A 24,938-nucleotide genomic window follows, 5' to 3' on the forward strand; every position below is an offset into this window, starting at 1 on the left:
TCTGAAAGAGAGGATGTTTTACCAGATTACTCCAATACCTGAGGCTGTCTTATTCCTAAAAGCATTGGAAGACTATTGGAAAACTCACATATTAAAAAATGACACCTTAAGCCAGGCACAGTGGCATTCACTTGTAGTCTTAGTTACTTGAGAGGCTGAGCCGAGAGGATTGCTTGAGTCCACGGCTGTGGTGTGCTACAATCATGCCTGTGAGTAGCTACTGCACTCCAGCCTGGAAAAGTCACCTCATACAGAAGCTGAACGCAAGCTTGTGATAAGAAGTCAAAGGCCAAATGGTTACTATGTGCTTGCAGTACTAGTGTTAGTTGAGACTGGTCTTTCCTAGGATCTGGTAACAGGTTTATATCTTCATCTAAATTCATTACACTGTATATGGGCATGTTCTTTATTGCTTAGACCTGAGTTGTGATAAAAAGAGTTTGGTCATTTTGAATAGAGAGACACAGTTGGGATTCTTGGCTTTTATTGCTCACTAAATCTACGATAATGGGCAGGTTATTTAACCTGAGCTTCAGTTTTCCTAAAAAACGGTAATAATAATACTTGCCTCATAGCGCGATTACAAGCGTTATGTAACAACCTATCCAACTTGTCTAGCATGGTGGTAGGCTCATAATAGATTCCAATAAATGGGTAGGTCTTCCCTTTCAGCTTCTGTGAAGAAGGCTATTTATGAACCTTTGTACATTTGCACCATTATGTTTAAATGTTCCCCTTATCATACCTGTTTTCTATCCAAGTCCTTGGTGCCAGTAACATAATTTGGGGAGCAAAAATAAATCACTGAGAAAAGCAGATTTGTTAGAAATAAGTTTAAAGTGCATCTCAGGCTATGATTTTCAGATTGGTTCTAAATTTATCAAATTTCTATTTATAATTTTTCTCACAAAATATGTTTTCATATTCAAAGCACGCAACGAAAGTTTAAAGATGAAAATATTTTTAATTCTTTTTTTGCATGTGCATGCATTGAAGTTTAAAGATGAAAATATTTTCAATTTTTTTTTTTTGTATTTGTATGCAAGGGTATAATGAGAGATTTAATAGGTCATGCATTATCTCTCAAGGTGAAACCAGGGTTTGTTCCTTAGTAATTTAGTTCTTACTGGGCCAAAATTCTACTTTAGTTTTGGAATGTTTTCCAGGTCCTGATGCAGCCCACTAAAGCTCACACAAACCATGCACTATAATTTAGCTTATATGTAATGTTGAAGGACATCCCATTTTATATTAGATTTTTTTTAAAAGAAAAGATGTGTTAAACAAATTCACTCCCTTCTTATTGTAAGGTAGGTTTGTAGTCAAAAACCACAGTTTTTGATCTGAGGCTATAGATGAGGTCTGCCTAATGAATACTGATGTTTTACTGATTGTATAGGAAGTGTTGAAATATAGCCACAGGTTCCTGATTTATGAGGGGTTTGAAATGAGCTGTCATGTGAGCACTTACCTCATCTTGGATCTGCTGTTCCAACATTGTCTAATATAGTTAGTCTCAGATGATCTATTTCCTCAATTATGGAAGTTATCCTGCCAGTCCATTTGAAGAGAAACAAAAAGCAAACACCCCATACCAACTCTACCTTTTATGTATATTTATTTGAACATTTGCAATGTTCAATTTGTTACCATTCGAAATGAGCTTGATTTCTACATGTTTTCTTTATTTTGGAAATACGCTGTTTGTGACCAGTTACATTGATTTCATTATCACTAATAGGCCATGGCCTATATGAAGCTGAGAAAAAAGCAGGTACGACTGGGTGCAGTGGCTCACTAATTATATACCTTCAGAAATAGAAGGCATAGATTTAGTTTGTTTGACACTGTTTTCCTTAATGTACTTTATTGTATCTCATAATAGTTTCCTAGAGTGGCTCTTCATAGAATATTAAAGCAAAAAGATTTATGGAGACCTAATTGGAATTATCTTACTTATACCTCCTTCTTGAGAGAGAAACTCAGGTTAGGTTGGTTTAACAACACTGATATTAATCTAAGATGTATGTGGGTACCAGATTAGCTTGAGCAGGAGCTCAGAGAAGTTAGATCCAGTCCCAGTCTTCCATGGGATTTTCGATCATTGGGGGAGAAAATAATACCTGGAAACAAGCCGGAAATACAAATGATGACTGAAAGATGAATCCTGCTTATTCATTAAACACAGTCTGCAGCCTCTGTGTTTACTGATTCCTGGTGAGGACTTGGAGCGAGTGTACAGTTTGCATCCCTGAAGATGTCAGATAGAAGCAGAGGCTGATTGAATTAATTGGAAGGCAGAAAGAGAGGTCATCTTGTCTGGTCCCTGTCCCTATGAAGAATGGCACAGAAACTCTCCCAGACAGATTGCGACCTGCTTTAATCAGCCACTGGCACTATACCTATGCCTGTGCTGTGACCCCTAAAATGGGGAAGAAAAGTGAAAGACCTAGTCAGTCATCCAGAGGATTGACCTCATTGTACAGAGGCAAGAATTGTTTTCATTTCCCATCTGGGTGGTCCAATACTACACACAGACACCCTAAAATTTTCACTTAAAGGATATGCATCATAAACATCAGGCACTTTGGGCCTTTATTTACAAATTTAAGTTTCTGTTACAAAATTGTTTGCATTTAGTTTTTTTTCGCCATTTCAAAACCAAAAGCCGTGGTTCTTTGTTGTTGGTTTTCACTGATACAGTTTCCCTTTGGAGTGAGAGAGAACCTGCCTGTTATTCATATTTTCTTGTTATTCATTTATTTTCATATTTCATTATTCTTTCAATATTTTTAATTCCTCATGGGCAAACTCATTCAGTGATTTCCTTAAGTCTTAGTTATCCTCAATAGAACTTAATTACAATGGGAGAGAAAATGCAGCTGAAAAGAGACATGATATAAAACAAGAGTCATGGAATTAAGTGATTAGGGTTCTATTTCTGGCTCTGCCTCTTCACAGGTTATCAGACCTGGAAAAAAATCACTCAGCCCCTCTGTCTCAGTTTCACCATTTGTGAAGTGAGAGAATTGGACTACGTTAATGAGTTTCAATTTTTTTTTAACTTCACTCTGATTTAATAATATATTGTTTATGGCAACACAGTACACAAACCCACCTCTCAACTGAAATAAAGACTCAAGAAACAATACTTCCTGTCACTGTTTGCAATGAACTTGATTTCTACATGTTCTCTTTATTTTGGAAATATGCCGTATGTGACCAACTACATTGATTTTATTATCACTAATAGGTCATGGACTGTATGAAGCTTAGAAAAAAGCAGATAGGGCTGGATGCAGTGGCTCACACCTGTAATCCCAACACTGAGAGGCCAAGATGGGAAGATCGCTTGAGGCCAGGAGTTCAAGACCAGCCTGGGCAACGTGAGGAGATCCCATCTCTACAAAAAAATTTAAAAATTAGCCTGTTGTGGTGGCTCATGCCCATGGTCCAATCTACTGGGGAGGCTGAAATGGGATGATGTTCTGAGCCCAGGAGGTCAAGGCTACAGTGAGCCTTGATCACACCACTGCACTCCAGTCTGGGTGACAGAGTGAAACCCTGTCTCAAAAAAAAAAAAAAAAGGATGAGATTATTTTAGCATAGGCATTTCTATTTTATTGATTACAAGTTTAAGGTGTCATGACATGTGTTCCTGTGATAATATTATTACTTCATTGTTGAAAAAAATCTTAAAAAGAGTGGAAAGGGGAAATGTTTTACTTTTCTATGTTTATATTTAAAGCAGGTCATCACAATGACTACTCAGCTTTTCATTTAAAAGGGAATACCTGAGAGAGTACTATTAGTAACTTGCAAGTAGAATGATTGAAGTCAGTTGTTGAATGATGACACATTCTTGAAAACGATTCTGATGCCATCTCTTTCTGTGTTCCTGGGTTGGGATTTATAACCTAGGGAGATTGTAAATAATAATGATAAGCCAGTGTTGGAACCTTGAACCTGGATATATTGATGCTACAAATAAGGCAGGTTACATTCTCATAGTGGCAAGTGAGTATATAATTTTTAGGAGGTGCAGGCTAGTGGGATTCCCCTGACCTGTCTTAACAGGAACAAACTCACCATGTTGACCATGCATTAGGCAAATGTGCAGTTATCTGATTGGCAGGACATGATATTTCTGGCCTAGACACTGTTGTCCATCTAACTGAGCAGCACTGGCATCTGTCCAGATACTTAAGCCAAGAACCTGGAAGTCACCCTTGGTAACACTCTTTGCTGTAGTGCCTATATCCAAATCCTGTTGTTTTTATCCTCTATTTTGTCTCTAGTGCATTCACATTTCTCTGCCTTCATCACCACCTTAGCCCATGACACTGTATGCTCCTTTCTGCACTATAAAATCACCTCCCAATCTGCCTACTCCATTTACTCTTTCCTCTTCCCTATCTGTTCTCTTGACTCAGTGCTCTTTTTGAACTGGAAATCTGGTTATGTTACCTTTTGATGGCTTCCCTCTTCTTTTAGAAAGAAGACAGATAGACTCCAGATCATTTGCATGGTCCCATAATCTGGCCCTGGCCCCATCAGGCCTCACCTGTGCCTCCCTCCTTCTTCCCCTGCTGCAGCCTGACTGGCTGAGCCTCACTCCTTGTACTCTTCTGCTGCCACCATCAATGGGCTTTTGCCACTGCTGTCATCCTGTGCTCCCCTCTACTTCCCTTGCCAAGCTAATTCACTCCTATTTGTCTTTCAGATCGTAGTCCTAGTGTCACTCTATGACAGCAAGGAGTAGGTCAGTTTTTGTTTACCATTGTATCCTGCTCACTGCTTAGTATATCACACAAGCTTAGTGAATGATAATAATAAAGATAATAATAATATCATCTTATATAGTGCCTATTCTTTTCAATACTCTTCTGACTGCCTAATATATATACTAACTGATTTAATTATGAGAACAGCCCTATGGGGGAGATATTATTGTTATCCCCATTTTACAGATAAGATAAGATACATAGGAGGTTAAAGGGCTTACTCAAAGCCTCATAACTGGTAAATGGTGGTACGGAGATTTGAACCCAGACAGATTGGAAGCAGGGTGACTGGTCTCAATCACGGAACTAAATTACCTTTCTCATGCTTAGTAATTGAATATATGAATATATACTGAGTTTAACTTTTGTTGTAATTTCTTTCATTTGTATAATTGAAAAAGTATTGTATGTTATAGAAGGTTAAGTATTTTATAGCCTCACATATCAAATAGTGATGTTCATGTATTTACTACATAAGGTGCCAGATGCCTTATATTATCTCAGTTAATCCTCACAACAGCCATGCAACATAGGTCATAAATTCTAATTTTATGAGTGAAGAATTCAGAGACGCAGAGGCAGAGCTTAAAATCTTAATCTTGTCTCAAAACCCATGCTATTTTATATTTTTCTTTGTTGTGTAGAAGAGATAGGACTTAATCTGGGATTGCTAGGATGCGTAGAATTTAAATGAGAGAAAAATGCTGAGCATTAAAAATAAATACAAATTTATAAATTATACCAGTTAATGAAAATAAATCTTATTTTACAAAGCAATAAAACATAAAATATTGAAGAACTTAAAAAGAAATGTGTGAATGACATATCTTTATTAAGGATTCATAAAGAAGATTTGAATAAACAAACTCTGTTATCAAATGGAGGCTTAGTATTGTAGCTATGTTATGTCCTTCATAATAAATTTAAAAAATTTATATGACTAATAAAAGTTCTAACTTTTTGAATTGGTTTAATTAGGTCTAAAGACTATTAGTGAGACTAATCAGAAAATTTTAAAAAGAGTATGATAGAGTACACCACGAACCAATGGTATAACATAAAAACATAATAATCATAAAAATGTAGCATTGGCATATTAAGAGAAAAATGACCTAGAGCAGAAAATCCAGATAGGTGTTCAAGAATATATAAGAATTTGATATGTTAAAAGTAATGTTATATAAATTATTTGGGAAATGAATATACATGTAATAAATAACACTGGGAGAATTGGTTCACAATTTGGAAAATGTAAAGTTTGGATCCTTATCTTAACCCAAATATCACATTGAATATAACAAAAGAATTAATTGCAAAAATATGAATCTATTGAATCATTACAGATTAGACAAGAATCCTAATGAAAGATTAAGGATGAGATTAAAAACCATGCTTTTCTATAATATAGGGGAATTCTCATTATAGTTGAAGTGAATATAGCATATTAAAAAGAGTATATCACTTTAATGTTTAAAAATAAAGAGGCAAAGAGAGAAATGTTGTAAGGCACCACACCAATATACAAATGGTCATTAAGATGGGAGGCTAATAGATTTTTTTTAAAATTTTCTTCTTCCTACACTTTTATTTTCCACATTTCTAATATGAATATGTATTACTTTTGTAATTTAAAAAATAGACTATATTTTTAAAAGGTAAATCCTGAGCCAAGTCATAGGGTCTGAAATGACTGTAACATATTGTGGTGGGGGAGCATTAGAAGTCCTATCTGCTGAAGTGGGAATTTTGATGCCCAAATTGGAATTGTATGGGGAGGAGTGTCATTAATATGCCTTAAAAAGAGAAACATTAACTATGATATATCAAGTTATATACATTATTTTAAATCAAAATTTGTCTCTCATGTGTATGATCTAGTATAATTATGTAGAAAAATGCGAATAATTGAATTTAATCATACAGGCTTTGTTCAGGAACTTACAGATATATCTATGAAATAATTTGCTTTTCTGAAAGTCTTTCTTTTAAATTGTTTGTTTTGCCTGAAGATACACTCTTAATCTTATTTGCCACTTACCTTAGGTTTTTCAGTGTTTTAGAAACCCTGGGGCATTGCATGGAAATTTTTAATACCTGAAGGGGACACCTGGCACCTGCCTGAAGCACTTTCTATTTCCTGCCAGGCACAAAGGAGAGATGTTATTGTAAGCTGATCTAGAGCTCTTCAGTGGTTGATTTACAAGTGTCTCCTCATGTGTCCTCAGGCAGCTAAGAGCCTTCAGTTTTTGCTGCTACATTTAAATTACAGAAGAAGACAGAGAGCAGGTGATTCTCAGCAAAGGACCCTTATCTTCTAATTTTCTCTGCCCTTTGTGAATAAATAAGGTAGTGGCTCAAATTAGTTCATTAGTGCAACACATCTGTTTCTACAGGTCCTTGATGGAGCCAGCTGAAGAATCCACAAAGCAGAATCTTGAGTATGAAACTCTCTTTTGAGCTTGATGTTATATTTTAAGAAAAATCATATAGAGGCATAGACTCAGACACACTGCCTTCCAAGGCTAAAATACTTTAGTCATTTGTATAAATATAAATATATAAGCTTTATTAGCATTGGCCTTTATCACAAATGTCCGGTCCTTTTGCTTGGGAATTTCAGCCATTTTATGCCAATTTTTTCATAAGTAGATGGCTGAAATTCACAAGAAGTTCTTTTTTGTTTAACAGTTCAGAAAAATGCTTAAAATGTTATAGAAAGTTTTTTTCCTTTTTAAATGTATTTCAATATAAGTATTGACATTTTTGTTAGGATTTGTTAATACATATTGTCAGCATTTCTGTAAAAGTTTATATTTTATAATATTTTTTGACTCCTATTTCACTGTTGTCTTTAAAGATTAACACGAGTGCATGAACACATTACACGTAGAGAACCTGCATTTGCAGTTAATTTAAGAGACAATCTAATCATTGGTCTAGTTGATGTAAGTGAAAGGGGAGTTTGGAGAAGTAGAAGATAAACCTGAACTGGAAGAATCAAAGGAAATTTCACAGAGAAGAAGGAATAGTGGTAGTGGCAGAGGTTTTGAGTCATGTAGACCTGATTTTAAATTAGCATTTACTGCCATGACTTTGCAATCTTGGGTAAATTATTTGACTTTTTGAATCTCAGTTCTTCTATTTGTACAAGAGAAGCAGTAATAATTTAGAGGGATACTATTTGTGAAGTGCCCTTACCATTTTAATTATTTATATCCGCCCTCTTCCGTTTCACTTCTCTGACCTTATTTTTTGTAATTGATTCCTTAAGGCAGTGTATCAGAAAAAGAAGAGACCTAAAAACTTCTCTTTTTTGAGGAACCAGATTTGGTCAATGGCTCTAAATCTAAGAACAATGAAAATGTGGTGATACAGTGAACCAAATCTCTGAATGCAGGGAAAAATTAATCCAGGTTGACATTTGCTATTTTTGTTAGTGTAGAATTTCCCGGTCTCAGCAGTAGCCCAGTTACAGGATACTTGATACTGTTTAGGAGAATTGGGTTTAGTGGTGTTTGTTCAGTCACACTTACTTGAAGATTACTCAAATCATCTTCAAGTGATCTTAGCGAGTATAAGGAGGAAGCAGTTAGAAATAAGAGAACATGCCTTAGAATCCAGAATTTCAGAGCTGGGGGGGCGCTGACAGAGCATCTTGTTCAGTTCTCTAATTTTTACTGAGAAGTAACCAAAAACCAGAGAGATCATGTTTTGTCCAGGGCCACAAAGTTAATTGGTTGTGGTGTTAGAACTGGAATGCAAGTCTGGCTTCTCAGGCCATTGGTTTTACTGCAACACTGCATAAGGTGCACTATTCCAACATAGCTTCCTCAGTTATGCCAGTGTTGCAAATAAATGATCAACCACGTTATTGTTATGTGATTACTTTAAACATTTGGGCCTTTTATTCTTTTAATAATTAAACATCTATATAAAGTCTATACTATATTAGAGGATATAATGAATAGCACCGAACATTAAAAATCAGTCCTTTTAATTGAAGTCTTGATGCTCTTAGGGAGATATCATTAATCAAACCTTCACCTGATTTTTCAAACTGGTCATGGTCTCAATTTTCTACTACCTAGCATCAGAACCCTGAGTTATTCTTTGCCTCCTGACTTTTGCTGCCATATTTAATCAGATATTTAGATTCTGTCAATTTGGCATCTAAAGCATATTTTCTGTCATTCCTTTGTTTTCATTTCCCTGGGTCATCCTGTTTCCACTTTCTGCATAACCTGCCTCCCAACTCATCTCTATCTTCAACCTATGCTTGCTTCAATTAATTTTACACATTATTCTCAGCAATAATTTTAAATATTGATAGTAGTTCTCCATTTCAAGTGAACAATATTCAGTATTTAAGCCTAGTATTTAAGATGCTGTATGATCTAATCTAGGCTAAGTTTGGGAAGAAAATCATTAAATATTAACTAATTTGAAGTGACATCTCCCCTGAGGCTTGGAAACATCTAGGCAAGGAATGAAGAGAGTAAACAGCTGAATAAAGGCCTGCATTTGGAGATCTTATGTAATACTCAAGGACCTAGGAGTGGAGCAGATGAAGCTGGGGGGATGAGGGACCCCATTACAGAGGTCCCTAAGAGCAGCAATGCCAGCTGAAGGCCCAGGATTAGTGATGTGGTTCAGGAAGGTGTCCAAGGCCAATCGCCTTCTAAGCTGTCCAGCTGGGACCTGGATCCAGGTCTACCTGACTGATCCTCTCTCTGCCCTAGCTAGCTACTTCTATCAGTCATTTCGCCTGTCTGTCTCATCTCAGGGTACATGTTTTCATCTGTCTTCAGTACGGGAGGTGCATACTTTCATGTGTGGATCCTAGTGCTCTAGAGATAGTCCTGTATAATTGAACATGCTTGTATTTCTACCTTATGTTCCCCCTATTGTATCCTGGAACCCAAATCAGTTTAAATTCAGGAAAAAAAAAAAAGATCTACTTGTCAGCTTGACAGCAGTTACTCTTTAGTGTGCGATGTGGTTCTTGGCATGGTTTTCACGGATTTAAAAGTCACTGCACTATGCAGTTACAATGTATCTGTGTCACATTGGGAAAAGCACAATGTAAAGTATGACAGTCTTGTTCCTGGTTATCAATAGGCAGAGAAGCTCCTATGAAATTCAGAATGACTTTTAAATCTCGGCCTAGATGCATAAATGTATTTATTCATAGCAGGTTCACAAATTCCCTTCTTTCTCTTTGCTATTCTCTCCGCAGCAACTCCAAGAAACTGACTTAATTATTTAAAATAGTTGCTTCATAATTCAGAAAAATTCAGGGAGAAATTTTAACAAATACTTCTTAATCTACAAATTTAGATTGTTGGATTATTTATACTCCAAGCTGAGATGGTTGTAAGAAAAAGGCAACAAATCAGATGTTTGATTTCCCAGGAATTAAGCAACTGGTATGACTTCCATTTGTTTTTTACTTGGATTGACCAACTCCTTATTGGACTATCATTGCATTGGTGTTAGAAGTTTTATATGCCTAATTTCAGGACAATTAAATTAGCCCTCTGACATTTTAGCTTAGAAAACTGAACTCTATCCTGAGAAATGGGAAATTCTTAGAAAGCAATGCTTTGCAACCACAATGCATCAAAGAGTCTGAAATTTCTCTTAGACTCATCTTAGGAACTTACATCGTAACATATACAATGTTTTGCCAACTTAAGCCAATTTGCCTTTTTTTTTTTTTTACTGAAAAGGAACAAAACCCAAGAATATACACCACAAAGTGTGAAAGATCTTAACTAAAGTACGTGTGCTTATTTCTTAGACGAGTAAAAATTTATTATTTTCTGGGAACCTGAGATCTAATCACAAGATTTAGATTCCATTAATGAAGATGTAAAACAATCTTCCTATAAAATTTAGGAGGCTGAATTCCTGTCTCACCATGCAAACACTTTGCTCTATGCTGTTAATTTTGAGCTATACACTAGAACACATCACAACTCTACAATCGGTGATATTTAAAATGGTTAGCTGACATACAGCCTTTGACAATATTTAGCACTTTATAGCAATACGTTAACACTAACTTTAGAAACTATAGCATAATGAAATTTTACAGCCAATTAGGTTGATGAGTCACTGTCAGCTTCCTAAACTCCCCTTTTAGATGAATGAGAGAATCAAATATAGGAAGTGAGGAGCAAATTCTAGCTGCTGTAAAATCTTAAGTGTCATCATGAGGTTGAAGTGTTAAGGAACAGAAAAATACGTTGTCTAAACAGCCTGAAAAGAAATCAAATGATTCACTTTTAAGTTTAGAAATGGTAATAGTGTTCAGTCTTTCAGTTTGTCACCATATGCTTACATTGATTTATGGGGAGAGTTTTACAGTGTTCATTGATTCACATGTGGTACCAGTTACTAGGCAGACTTCTGAACTCTTACTTTAAAAGAACAAAAATGTACAAAGTTGGAATATATGTAATCAACAGTCAAAATAATTGGAGTTTATAACTAGAAAAAATGATTTGAATCGTGAAAATTTAAATATGTTTCTTTAATAAGATTATGTGTATCTGATTATTCATTTAGACCTATTGTATATAAAGTTGAATTTTTAGTTTGATTTTTTGGTAGGGACAGGGTCTCACTATGCTGCCCAGTCTGGTCTTGAACTCCTGACATCAAGCAATCCTCCTACAGCTGTGAGCCACCACACCAGACTGTTTATTCTTTAAGAAATGCTGAGGAAGAGTATATCTATTAAATTGGAGCATGTCAATTACAATTTATCAGGAAATTCTTGAACACTGAGGAGTATCTCTATGGATTGACAGGGAGGTTGCACTGGCATTAAAATACAATGATAATATATTAAATTGATAATATGTAAAATAAAGTAAAATAATATATTGAGGTTACACTGGCACTAAAATAAAATGATAATATATTAAATCAAGAACATTTTAGGATAGATTAAGTTTAAAACTATGAAACTGTCACACATGTCTAGCTGTTACATGAATTTCATAGGTTTAAAAAAAATTCCAAATTCCTTAATGTTCTTGTGGTCATTACTTCATTTGAAGCCATTTGGCTTAGGCATTTTCTGCCAGTTCTATGCCCACTCTCCACCCTTCACCCTGCAGTAATGGAAATATGGAAATCCTCCCTTTTCTTTAAAGCCCACAAAATTAAAAAAAATAGATTAAAAGCCAATAATATTTACAGAAGAGGTGTGTGAGGGGTGTGTGTGTGTGTGTGTGTGTGTGTGTGTATGTGTGTGTGTATGTATGTCTGCAGCAGAGGGATTTACAAAGCAGCAATACAAACAACCTGGAATGTTAGATTTCCCTCTGCCATTATTGCACCTTGGGTGCAAGCCTTTCTCTGTATTCTCCATCCTCCTTTCCCTCCTCTCTGTATCTTTTTCTCCCTACTGCTTTCTATTTTCTGTTTCCACCCTCTCATGAGGAACACATTCAATTCGTTACACTTTCTCATTTACAGATCTTTCGTGTCTTTCTGGCTTCTACCCTTGTCATCAGCTCCAGGCCTCCCTGTGTGTCTGAGGACATGGTGGAAGCTTTGAAATGCATAAATATTGGGAATTGTGTTCTTTGACTCTTCATCTAGTGAGAAAAGGGAAATAATTTGATTAGATTTTCTTTGGGTTGTGCATATCATAAAAGAATTATTATTTTCATACTTCAATACCATAAAATTCTCTAAACAATAGATCTATAGAGGTATTTTTGAAGATTGTTGTATGGAAGAGCAGAAATTTCCTAAAGCTGGCCCACAGACTTAGCTGGTTGCACCAGAATCTCCTGGTGAGTTGTTGAAATGACAGATCCTTCATGTCCCAGGTAGGAAGATTCTGACCCAGCAAGTCCGGGGTGGTACTGAGAAATCTGTACTTAAGGAGAGAACCAAGTGTGGAAACAACTGCCCTGAACCTCATTGTCTTCATTTTCTGTTTTCAAGTGCAGTGATGCAAAATAAATGAAACACAGGGATATCCATCCAGACCTAGGGACTGATCCTCAAAGTCGTTATTTAGTCTTCTCTCTGAAATTTCCTCGTCATTTCCCTCTTTTTTCATAAGCAACTATCCTGGGTTTTTCCAGGGCTTTTCACATTTTGGTCCTAGGTCCTGAGAACCCCCTCAGTCCTGGACTAACAAGAGTGGCTAGTCACCAGACTAGAATCTATAAGGAAATAACAGCATCTATTTGGTTGCTGTAACCATCTTTCAATATTTATTTATGAATGCTCTACTTCGCGGTTAAAGCCATGGGAGAGAAATTTTAGGCAGAAGTGGAAAGGGTTGTTTTCACAGGAAACTTGATGAGAGATTCTGGGAACAAGCAGTGTTGTCCTAAGACTCAGGAGACAAAAGTATAACCTAAAGATATGGAGAGAACATAGTCCCCATGTCTTGTGGATCTTAGCTTAGATCATGCAGCTAAGGTAGGTTGAAGGAGACAATATACCTTTTGAGAAGTAGTCTTCCCTGTCTCTTTGTGCTCGCAAACTTGCAAGATATCAGTAGGATATTTTAGGGAATCCCCTACAGAGATAGCCTCGTTTTACATATATTGTTTGATATAGCAAAAGCAGACTACGTAGAGATATGGTAGGCCATTGGAAATATGGGACTATACACTTAGACAGCAAGAAAGATTTAGAAAGCTAATTTTCCAAAAAGCTAACTTCCAAAATGAATTAAACTAATTATTAAAAATTGATCTAATGTTCTGGACTCTGTAGCCAACATTTTATATTCCCATTTATATTTCTAGACGGTAGAAATTTTAGTAGTTGACAAAATTGACAATGAGCAGATTCTGAGGTTGGGGATGAAGAAACTCAGCCTTGGAGAATGAAAAGTTGAGACATGAGAAAATCAGAAAACCCATGCCAAACAGGGAGGAGCAGAATTCAGCATCATGACAGACCACAGAGACCAGAATACCAACCAAGAGCATCTAAAAGAACAGTGTCACAAGTGATTAAGACCAAAGGAAAAACAAAAACAATAATTGGATGAATAAAAATAAACTGACCACTATTTTTGTTTAGGAAAAAAACCACCAGTTTTTCAGAGTGTAAATATCCAAATATAAACCACTTTAATTCAACTCTCTAAATATATAGGTTATATGCATTGGTGTTTAGAAAACAAATATGTGTTGAACATAAGTACAATTTATTCAAGGTTAGTAACATCCATGGAAAGTTTAAAATACTTGCTTTTGTCTAAGTGTTACCAGTTGTGTAAGGGTTGGTGATGGATGTAGAAGTGATAGGAGATCATTTTTTGTTCCCTTAATAAACTCTTGATGTCCCTTTCATAATTTTTTCTTGCATGCCCAGCATTCTTGCCATCTACCAAATTTTTCTGGGGATTGAGAGAATATTGGACTTGCAGTCTGAGACCTACGAATGCGTCCCAAACCTGCCCTATTTACCCCATGTAATTATAACCTCCATGAGTCTCAGTTTCCTCGCTTTCAAAACGATAATGTTGGATCATAGTTGAGCTTTCATTTATATTTCATTTAAAATATATATCTATTCTATATTAAATTATAAACACCAACCTAAAAGTAATCTCCAGTGCCAATTATCAGCCCTAAATATGCCCAAATACAGGTACATTTATTCTGAGTGACATTCATTTTGAGGTGTCTGCATCTTTTTAATAGAAATTCTAAATAGAAAATTGAGTTCAAAAAGAAAACAAATTGAATGATTATTATAAAGATAACTAGGGTCACTTAAGGGACAATTGTCATATAATAGTTACAAAAAGGCTCGCAAATAGAGCACATTAAAAATTATAACTGATTTGGTGGGTGGTGAAAGACCTTGCTTTGGGCCACTAATTAAATGACACTCCTGGAGCTGAGATAGATGGCAAGAATGACACACTACACATTTTACATAAAAGATCAAGCCACTACCAAAGCGTTATGTAATTACTAGAATGCACAATATAATAGGACTCAATAAGGTGGAAATAACGATAATGAAACTATACATCTTTTATTTACTTTATATCTTTTTGTTGCTAATGAAATAGTTTTACTCTTTCCAAATAAACTCAATATCCAGTTTAAAAACCTGACTCAGTAAGTATAGAATTAATCAGAAGTGAAATCAAATAGTTGTGTCTCATTAAGTGTCCTCAAATGATGGAAATCTTAGCTCTAATGCCGTCTTTTCTTGGAATCTAACGTCAACTGATGGTTTTTACTTTTTTATTTTGCAGGGCTGGAGCGAATTGCTCGGGATTCAGCTTATGAACAGGAAGGAAAGGTCCAATTTGTAATTGATGCAGTATATTCCATGGCTTACGCCCTGCACAATATGCACAAAGATCTCTGCCCTGGATACATTGGCCTTTGTCCACGAATGAGTACCATTGATGGGAAAGAGCTACTTGGTTATATTCGGGCTGTAAATTTTAATGGTAAGTTACAACGTGTGTGTGTGTCTAAATACTTCAAAAGCAACAGGGTATGTTTTTCCTCCTATATATAGAAGATACCCAGGCAGAGTGGAAAACACAGGATTAGAAGCAGTTCTCTTCTTTGATCGTAAGTGTGAGTTTTTCCACCTGCTTTTACATCTCAAACATATTTTTATGCTACCATTAATCTATGCGTGAAGGAAGCAAAAGTTTAAAATAAGCCTCTATCAATCAAAATGTTCTAGTTAAATATCACTATTGAAGAGATCACTTAGAAGGCTTGAAAACCATTGGCACTAGATTATATTTCTTTGAAAGTGTTTTGTTCATGCTGTTATTAGAGAAGAGATTGTAGACATTTTGTTTCGAAATGGATTTTAAGCTTTTGAAACAGTAAGCTGACTTGAAGAAAATGGCTGATTTGGGTTGCTATATATTTATACTCAAAGAGGGTTCAGTTTCTGTGTTTTCCATTTCCTTGTATTTTTCTCAATGACTCAGTCATTTGGAAGCTAAGGGATGCACACAATGTAGACAGGATTTTTATACTGTAAAAGCAGAAATGTTGTTTCTGTGATTGCCACAAGAAACTGACACAGAATATACTGGATTCATAGTATTTGATTGAGAATAGCCCAACTGTCTGTCTGAAGTGATGGAATTATTGAATGCTGCCATTCTTTCATGAGAGTTGCAATGGTTGTTGCCCACGACTTTGATCATTATTTTCAAATGAAATGATAGAATGCTCTGAGCTGCCTAATACTTTTGGTTTGGCTTTAATCCATACAATGGACATGCCTTGAGACACACACAGCACTGCACCGTCTATCATAACACACTCCAGTGACCTCAGCTGCCAGCGTTTCTCAGAAAAGCACAAGGTCATCTTCAATTTAGAATTCAAGTGGAAACTTCTTTTTTTCTTTTCTTTTCTTTTTTTTTTTTTTTTGCATTTTTGGCATTTTTCCTTTAAAGGCAACCTAAGACAGAATTTGGTTTAAATTCAACACACATTGTCTGTGGCAGAATATTTGTGAAGCATTACATAACATTAATCCTTTTGTTGGGAATATGAATACTAACAGGAGTTTGAAAATAATTTTTATGCAATTATGAAATTGACCAAAAGAGGAATGTTGCAATACAAGGTTGTTTACGATAACCTGAGGTTGGGGAACTCTTCCTTTATCTAGTATTGCTAGTTAACAGGTGGGAAGAATAACGCAGATAAGTGAAGTTTCCATAGAACTGAAGCTCACCTCCGAAGACAGGGAAGTCTTTTAAAGAAGCACTAAAGAAAGCATTTTAAAGGCATTTGTCTTTCATCTTAACCATAGATCAAAACCTAACCCTTCCTTGATGACTTCAATTATTATAATTATTATACCATCCTGTAATATAATGATCCTATTAAAGACGGTTAAAGAATATCTTAATGTAATGGCTATTAAGAGGATTTGCCTCTAGACTCCAATGAATGATCTTTGAGCTCTGTCCACTTTTTACAGTGGATTTTTTTTTTCTCATTATCAAAGTGTTTCTGATGCTGTTGCTGTGCTTGTTTTTAGGACAGGTGCCGATGATACATTACTGGGGACAATAGACAAAACGTTCATGGCACTTAGAGTTTCCTGGAGAACTTAGGTATTAATCAAATAAGCAAACAAAAATATAATTATGTAATCTGCAATGAGTGCTGAAAAGGGAGATATTCTGGTTTTAGAGTTTATAATAGTGGATATTTCCCTAATATAGGGATTTAGGAGCAGATGAAATCTGAAGGGAGTAGGTGTCTCAGATAAGGGTAGAGCAATAGGCTGGGCCGTGTAGACCATGTGAGGTCTTATAGGCCATTATTAAGGTTTATTCTTCATCTTGAAAGCAACAAGAACCTATTGGAGCATAATAGAACTGTGTCTAATACAAGGTTACGTATATCTCAGATGAGGGTTATGGAAAATAAATAAATCTTAGTATATGAACTTAAAAGACAATCTCTTTGAGCTCTTTGGAGATTGATTTTGCTGGGCTTGAGACTTGATTGTGTTCCAGTAGCTGATAATACAGGATAAGAGACCTGAAGATAAGCAAATGATCATACAATACATAATTCTGTTGATTTTCAGTAATTTCCAGGATATTCATCACATTTTAATTTTATTATTGACTTATCTATTAATGTTCATTCTGTTTATGAGAAAAATGACACACAGAGCTGTTCAAATAGAAGTACACCATCAAAACTACTAAAGGAAGAAGAAACAAATATGGTAAGCAGAATAAAACATGAAATCATTAACTTTGAGCTTCTTAAGCAATCAAAGCATAAAGGGACTGACAATGTGATTTATAATTTTCATTATATGATAGAAGCAAGCCTACCTATTCTTCAAGAGAGAACAAATTTTCTTGGAAATTATTTCCAAAAGAAAGGTGTCATATGCTACTTTGACAGCCAAATGAGCAATGTTATTTAACAAAATTTTACAGCAAAAGCAGAAGTCTTCTCTGGCTGTTTTGCATTTGTACCCACAATCAAAGTTAAAAAATGATGTAACTCTCATAACACTGAAAGTATATTTCATTAAGGATGTTTTCAAGGAGGAAGATAATCATCCTTGATTTAGATTTATAACTCTTTGGAGCCCTGATGATATGGGGATGTACCATACTCTGAAGAATAAATGAAGAACATCTCCCTTATACTCTAGTTTTAAGACTCTATCTTCAAAAATATCCTACTCAGAAATCTAACATTTCAATCTGTTAAAAAACAAGAGCTGTTGGCTTGAAGGGATTGGCATAGCTCTGGCCGGTCTACTTCCTTAGTCTTGCTTACTGGTCACGGAAGTACCTTGAAGAGTCCCAGTGGCTCTATGAAGCACACATACAATCTGCAGACTTACATACATATCATTGCTCTTTGCAGGGAATTAATAGCAGGTGGAAGTAGAGTTTTGGAGCTTTTGTTAGCTGTTAGGAACCTAGAAAACAGCTATGTTATGTTGTTAATTGGAAACCAGATGAGTTGGTTATGTTGGTTATAGTCAGTGTTCTCACCTGGTGGGACAGCTGTCCCACCTCCCTAACACCAAAAGTGCAAGGAAGACATTGGCCAAAACAAGGTTTGCCCAAGACCAATTTTTAATTTTCTGAAGAACCCAGATGTGCTTGACTAGAACCAGAGCTGCTTATTGTACATAACAAAAAATAGTATATATTAGAAGGTTTTTAGCCTAGCTATTGCCAGTTGTCAAATAATGAGCTTTATAAGACAACTGCCAAGTTTGTACAGTGTGGCCTTCTCGATTGTCTGCCAGGATCAGTGAACTACAAAATGTACTCTCAAGGAATTAAAAAAATTGACCCATTTGATGGAATTACTTAGTAATGCCCATTTAAAATTGAATAGTGGCTATCCCAAAGTATAATTTTTGTATAGATAAAATTGTTGTTAAATTAGTTCTTTTTGACATAATTAGATACCAGGATACATTTCTTTGTATGCTCCTTTTTAGTTTGAGATAGTAAAACCATGTTATTGGTGTGGAGGAAGATTCTGCTTCCAGTTTATAGGAGCAGGAGGTGAAGTAGCGAGGCACTGGAAGCTCATCAGATGATTGGTATAAAATTAAAGAGAACTGTTGGTTTGTTAAAATTTAATCTTGCTCACATTGTAACCAGGTGTGTGGTATGCTTACTTAAGCAATGGTTTAAAGGTATTTAAAAGATTGTGCTTCTTCCAGTGTATCATCTAATTGACAAAGCAAAGAATATATTCAAATTTAGAGTGATAAACAACTAGTATTTCAGGCCAAAATTATTTCATAAAAAATAACTAAAGCTGGATTCAGTCAAACTGCTGAACTGTAGAGTACTAATGTGGCATCGAAGACATAAGCTACAATGGTGGTTTAATTGAATGCAATCACTGAAAGTGATTTTTTTAAGTCACTGAGAAAAGGTACCTGAACCATCTTCTGCATCTGTATTTTAAGCACATTCTGAATCACAGTGCATGCAGAATCACTGATGTTTCCCTTGCAGGTTTTCTTAACATCTTCTATCTGCTTGGGAAGCCAGAGGGAAACAGATTTTCTTTTTAGGGTTACTGTTATTGCTGCTACCTGAACAAAAGTTATTTCTATAATTTTTAAACCCTAAGATTTATCCAAAAATAGAGAGAAAAGGAGGTCAGATATTTTAGGAACTTGTCAGTTCCTTACTCCAGACTGATCTATAGGCAATACAATATTAATTCTGTACATCTTGTATAGAATCAAAGGTGTTTCTATTACTATGAGAACCGTATTTATCATAAAGAAAGTGTTGGATAGAATTTCAGAGCTATCTCCCTACTCCCTTGCCCTGTAGTTGAACTCATGTCAGGACAGGTCAAGCACAGTGGCATGTTAATTGGAATTGTTTGATTGTATATAACCAACCAACTTGAGAAGTCAACTAAAACTTGCTTAATTCAGCTAAAATGAGGAATTTGTGAATGTGCATCAGGAAACCCCATAGCAGAATAGAAACGAGTATAAAGAAAGAACTGGTCCTAAGAAATAAAAACCTATAAGGAAAAAAAAGCAGCTCTGTCTGTCTGTTTGTCTGCTTTATCTGTTTCTCTTTGTATTGGTTTTCTCTTCTAGGTTCACAGGGTAGCAGATGGTCTCCATTTCTAGGGTTTAGCTATTCTTTGTTTAAGACACCTGTCAAAACTAACTTCGTTTTAAAAGTCTCAATTTGAACTTCTTGGAAGCTTTAATCTCATTAGCCAAACAGGTTGTATGTAAGATCTATTCCAGATTATCTGTACAGGAGGAAGTAGTACAAACTTGGTTGTCACGGATCACTCCCTATAGATAAAGGAGACATTTAGAAAGTTTCTATAAGTGCCTTATGGCGAAAGCTTAAGCAGGGAGGTGGAAACCTGAGAGAGGGGGTGATGCCTAGGTATCTGAATCTCATTGCTTCTTTAGGTGGATGAGTTTGTGTTAGTCTGAGGGAGACAGGAATCAAGCAGAATCTGTGATAATTGGAGAGAAGAGCCAACTTCGGAATTTTGTAATGCAAACCCTTGTATTGGGGTTGAATTATCTGACACCAAGAGGAAGGAAGCAGCTTCCCTAAACTCAGCAGTGAGTTGTGATCTAAATATTTCAGTGCTCAATATTCCAAGGATAATATGGAAATATTTGTTAGATTGTAAAGATCAGTACAGAGATTGAAGTTATCAGTATCTTCTTTCCTTTAGAAAACTTACTGATTTCAAAGAGTTAATGCAAAATATCCAAATACACAATTTCGAGAGTCTCTGAACACTATACTCTGATTCTGAAGGAAATTTATTAGCATAAAATACCTTTAAGCTATCTGAAAGGAATAATTATAGTTTAACATTAGAAAATATACTATAATCATGCTAATAGGTCAAATAAGACAATAATAAACATTTGATAAGATTGTGTAAAGTCATATGATAAAAATATTAGCCTAATTTATATTGTAAACACAAAACAAACTAGAAATTGACCAAATATTTAACACATAAAGCACATCTTTCTTAGTCTATAACTGATTATATATTTATAGTTATTCTTATCAAAGAGATGGATTAAACCTATTACCACAATTATTAATATTCTATCAATTTTAACCAATGTGGTAAACATGAAACAAAAATGACAAAGATTATTACTAAAAGGGAAAAATCATTTCATGATAATTTTCAAATTATTTGATCTCAAGACAATACTTATATTAGAAAGATAAAATACAACATTAATATTAGAACATTAAGACTTTTCTACATAGTATTAAGAGGTCATTGATTAATACATGGGAATTGGAACTCTTGTTTTCTTTTGCAAAAATTACTGAAAATATGTTGGAATAAATTGAACCTATTTGAAGACAACTTTACATATTTGAAAAAACGGAGAGACATTTCTTGTTTATGGACAGAAGAGCTAAATATAGGAAAAACGTTAATTCTTTCCAAATAAATCTGTATTCATTCATGTTATAATTCCAGTAGAAATATCTAGGCAGTATTTTCTGGAATTTTAATAGTATTTTAAATTTTAATTATGAGAGTAAATGAGCAAAAATAACTAGAGTGATTTTAAGGAAAAATATTCCTACCAAACATTTAACATTTAAGAATAATGTCAAACTACAATAATCAATCCAGTATGAATCTAATACCAGAATAGACATGTGAAAAACTACCATAATCAATCCAGTATGAAACTAGCACCAAAACAGACACGTGATAAACCAAATAGAAATAGTCAGAAACATATAATGATGATAAATAAGTAAATAAACCTACAATTGTGTGTGTGTGTGTGCATATGTATATATATATGAATTTATCATATGATAATGGTGGTTTTATAACTCAGTGGGAAATAACATTTTATTGATTAAGAGTTTACAGCAGAGTCAACTGAGATGATTTTTCCACATAAGAAAGTATTATCTACTTGAAATTTATTTTAGAATTATGTTAAAAAGAAGCAAAATAATAAAGAAAAGAAAATGTAGGAGAAGGTTTATTTGATTTGAATGGGAAAGTTTAAAATCAGTAAAAGAAATTATTATAAAAAATGCCTTATTTGATTCTTTAGAAGTGTAACACTTGGATATTAAAAATTATGAACATAATTTTAAAACAGAACTTATAAGGATTCATTGGGGTTGTTGTGTCAAAACATCAATATCCTAAATATTAAAAGAGCCACATGAATTGATATAAACTATGCAATCTCTAAGAGATCAATTGACAAAACTTGTAAATGTTAATAAATATTTGAAAAAAATGTTAAGTCTCACTTATAATCAAAGAAAGGCCAATTCGTCAATGAGAGACTATTTTCCCCTTATCAAATTTATGAAGACTTAAACATTTATAGTTACTAAAATGTATTATATCGATTAGCATCATTTTTTTGGAGATCATTTGCTTGGTATGTATCAAATTCTTATTTTCTTATTTCTAGAAATGTATTCTAAGAAAATTATTAACAGTAATTATATTTACAGTAATTCATTCATTTTGTTTTTAACTAAAACCTACCAACAGTATATTGTATAGTATAAAATCACTCTAGTTATTTTGCTCATTTACTCTTATAATCAAAATAAAAATAATTATATTTACAGTAATTCATTCACTTTGTTTTTAACTACAGTAATTCATTCACTTTGTTTTTAACTAAAACCTACCAACAATATATTGTACAGTATAAAATCACTCTAGTTATTTTTGTTCATTTACTCTCATAATTAAAATTTAAAATACTATTAAAATTCCAGAAAATACTGCTTAGTTATTTCTACTAGAATTATAATATGCCTGAATACAGATTTATTCAGAAAGAATTAACGATTTTCCTATACTTAGCTCTTCTGTCCATAAGTAAGAAATGTCTCTCCATTTTTTCAAATATGTTATATGTCTCTCAGTAAAGCTGGCATAACACTATATAATGGTGTTGACTGTGTATTTGAGATCCGAGGTTTTTTCCCCTAGTTCTGCTGCTTGTTTGTATTGTTAGCCCACCCAAGCCTCTCAACTTCATCTTTTAAATGGAAAGATTATACTAAAATGATCTAATATTTGAGGTCTCTTCCAAGTCTGAATTCTCTATGTATTCTTTTAAAACCAAAGGTGTTCTTTACAAGAAAAAAAAATAGATGCCTATATCAGTGTGCTTATTGTCTTTCTTTAGTTGTTTATATTCATGTTTATCTTTCATAAATCATTTATTTATTTTACATATATTTTATTGATTCTCTTATAAGGTACCTCATTTTTACAAGAGTGCCGTGTCTTTTAAAATCGAGAATGCACAGTTTAATACGATGTGGTCCTTGCCAAATTTCATAGCTTAACAGTGGAGGTACAGAAACCTGTTACTAACAATAATTCAATTTGATAAGTGATATGATAGAGGCATGAGCATTTACAAACACAACATAAGGTTGAGATTGAGAAACTACATAAGGGGAGCTTAAAGATTACAACACAGAGAGCAAGCGATATGTAATTTAAGTTACAAATAGAAAGTGACATTTCTTCTGGTGGACAAGATGTGGAAACGGTATTCATGACGGAGAAGGCAGTTTAATAATAGCTTGAAGACAGGGAAGGGCCTTCACGTTCTAAGAAAGTTGAGCATCCACTATGGAAGAATGTAACACAGTGGTTGTGGGAGCAGTCAGGTGATGAGGCTGAAGATGAGCTTGGGCTCGGTGAGAAACCTCTGCCAAGTTTGGCTTTAGATTTGACACAGCAGGGAAAAGGAATGGGGCTTTTTGAGCAGGACAGTGAAATGCTAGGGTAAGTGTTTTAGAAAAATAACTATGGCAGCAATTTGAAAACTGAAGCAAGTGAGATTAAAGGCAGGGATGGTGTGTTTAAGAGATAGTTCCAGTAGTCACAGTGAGAAAATAGTATCTAGAATAGGAAAGTAACGGTATGTGTGAAATGGAAAGAAGTCAAAGATAGAGGAAGGAAATACAGAATTATTTGAATGATGACTCTGTTCTAGGTACTGTGCTTTGACTAGAAATCAAAGAAGTATCTTAACTCCTCCAACAATCTCTCTTTATAACCGTTTGTGACAAACTTATTACTGGAGATAATTCAGTATTTTAGTATATATATTATTGATGTAATCAACTTGACACTTTCTGTTTCATCACATTTTGAAATTTTTTTATTTATTTATTTTTTAAGAGATGGAGTCTCGCTCTGTCACCCAGGCTGGAGTGCAGTGGAGAGATCTCAGCTCACTGCAACCTCCGCCTCCCGGGGTTCAAGCAATTCGCCTGCCTCAGCCTCCCGAGTGGCTGGGACTACAGGCGTGCACCGCCAAGCCAGCTAATTTCTTTTGTATTTTAGTAGAGACAGGGTTTCACCATGTTGCCAAGGCTGGTCTCAAACTCCTGAGCTCAGGCAATCCGCCCACCTTGGCCTACCAAAGTGCTAGGATTGCAGGCATGAATCACCAAGCCCGGCCTCATCTAAGTAGAGAATGAGACAGAAATTCATTATATGGAAAAACTGACATAAAACGTAATCTCTTGAAGTTATGGTGCGTAATTTCCTTATGATTAAATTTACTTGTTTATTAAACGAAACAAAGTCAAATATGATTGATTATCTGTTGATCTAAAAATAATATCCTTTTTGATAATTATCTCATTAGAAATACAATTGAAGAAATTAATAATTTGGAAATATATAATTCTTGAAGTCTCTGCTTATCACTATATAATCAATATTACTGTATATCCATTCACTTTTCAAAAATTTATAAATATTTTTAGGAATAAATTGGTCGATTCACAATTAAGTAATTTTTTTGTTTCTGATTAAGGAAATATCAAGCTAGCTATAAATTATTAATCTTACCCATTAAGTCACCATAAAATTTAGCAGTGTAATTCTACTTGCCTCTGTTTTCTAAATGAGTGAGGTGTTAAACTGTGAGGTTTTCAAAGTCTGATTTCTTTTATAGTCTTGAAGGACAAGGTTTATTAATCTCTTATTTCTCCCTTAAAATATAAGGACTTACATGTGGGCCAAGACTGAGCCAGCATTGAAGAAAAGCTTGAAGCAAATCAGTGGATTTACTCTAGCTCTTCCTAGAGACCTACTCAACTTCATCCACTGTGTTGGG

The 24,938-nt window shown here is 34.7% G+C and overlaps 1 protein-coding gene across 10 annotated transcripts in view; it reads left to right on the top strand.

The window, feature by feature from the left end:
* GRM8 (glutamate metabotropic receptor 8) overlaps positions 1–24,938 on the top strand; it is an 824,703-nt gene that overhangs the window by 475,610 nt on the left and 324,155 nt on the right. For all 10 annotated transcript variants that reach the window (XM_017956170.2, XM_017956173.2, XM_031664855.1 and 7 more), the window contains one exon: positions 15,040–15,240. In XM_017956170.2, coding sequence (XP_017811659.1) covers positions 15,040–15,240 — 201 coding nt within the window. The remainder of the gene's footprint in view (positions 1–15,039; positions 15,241–24,938) is intronic.

The sequence above is a fragment of the Papio anubis genome, chromosome 4, assembly GCF_008728515.1.
Source record: "Papio anubis isolate 15944 chromosome 4, Panubis1.0, whole genome shotgun sequence".
NCBI lineage: Eukaryota > Metazoa > Chordata > Mammalia > Primates > Cercopithecidae > Papio > Papio anubis.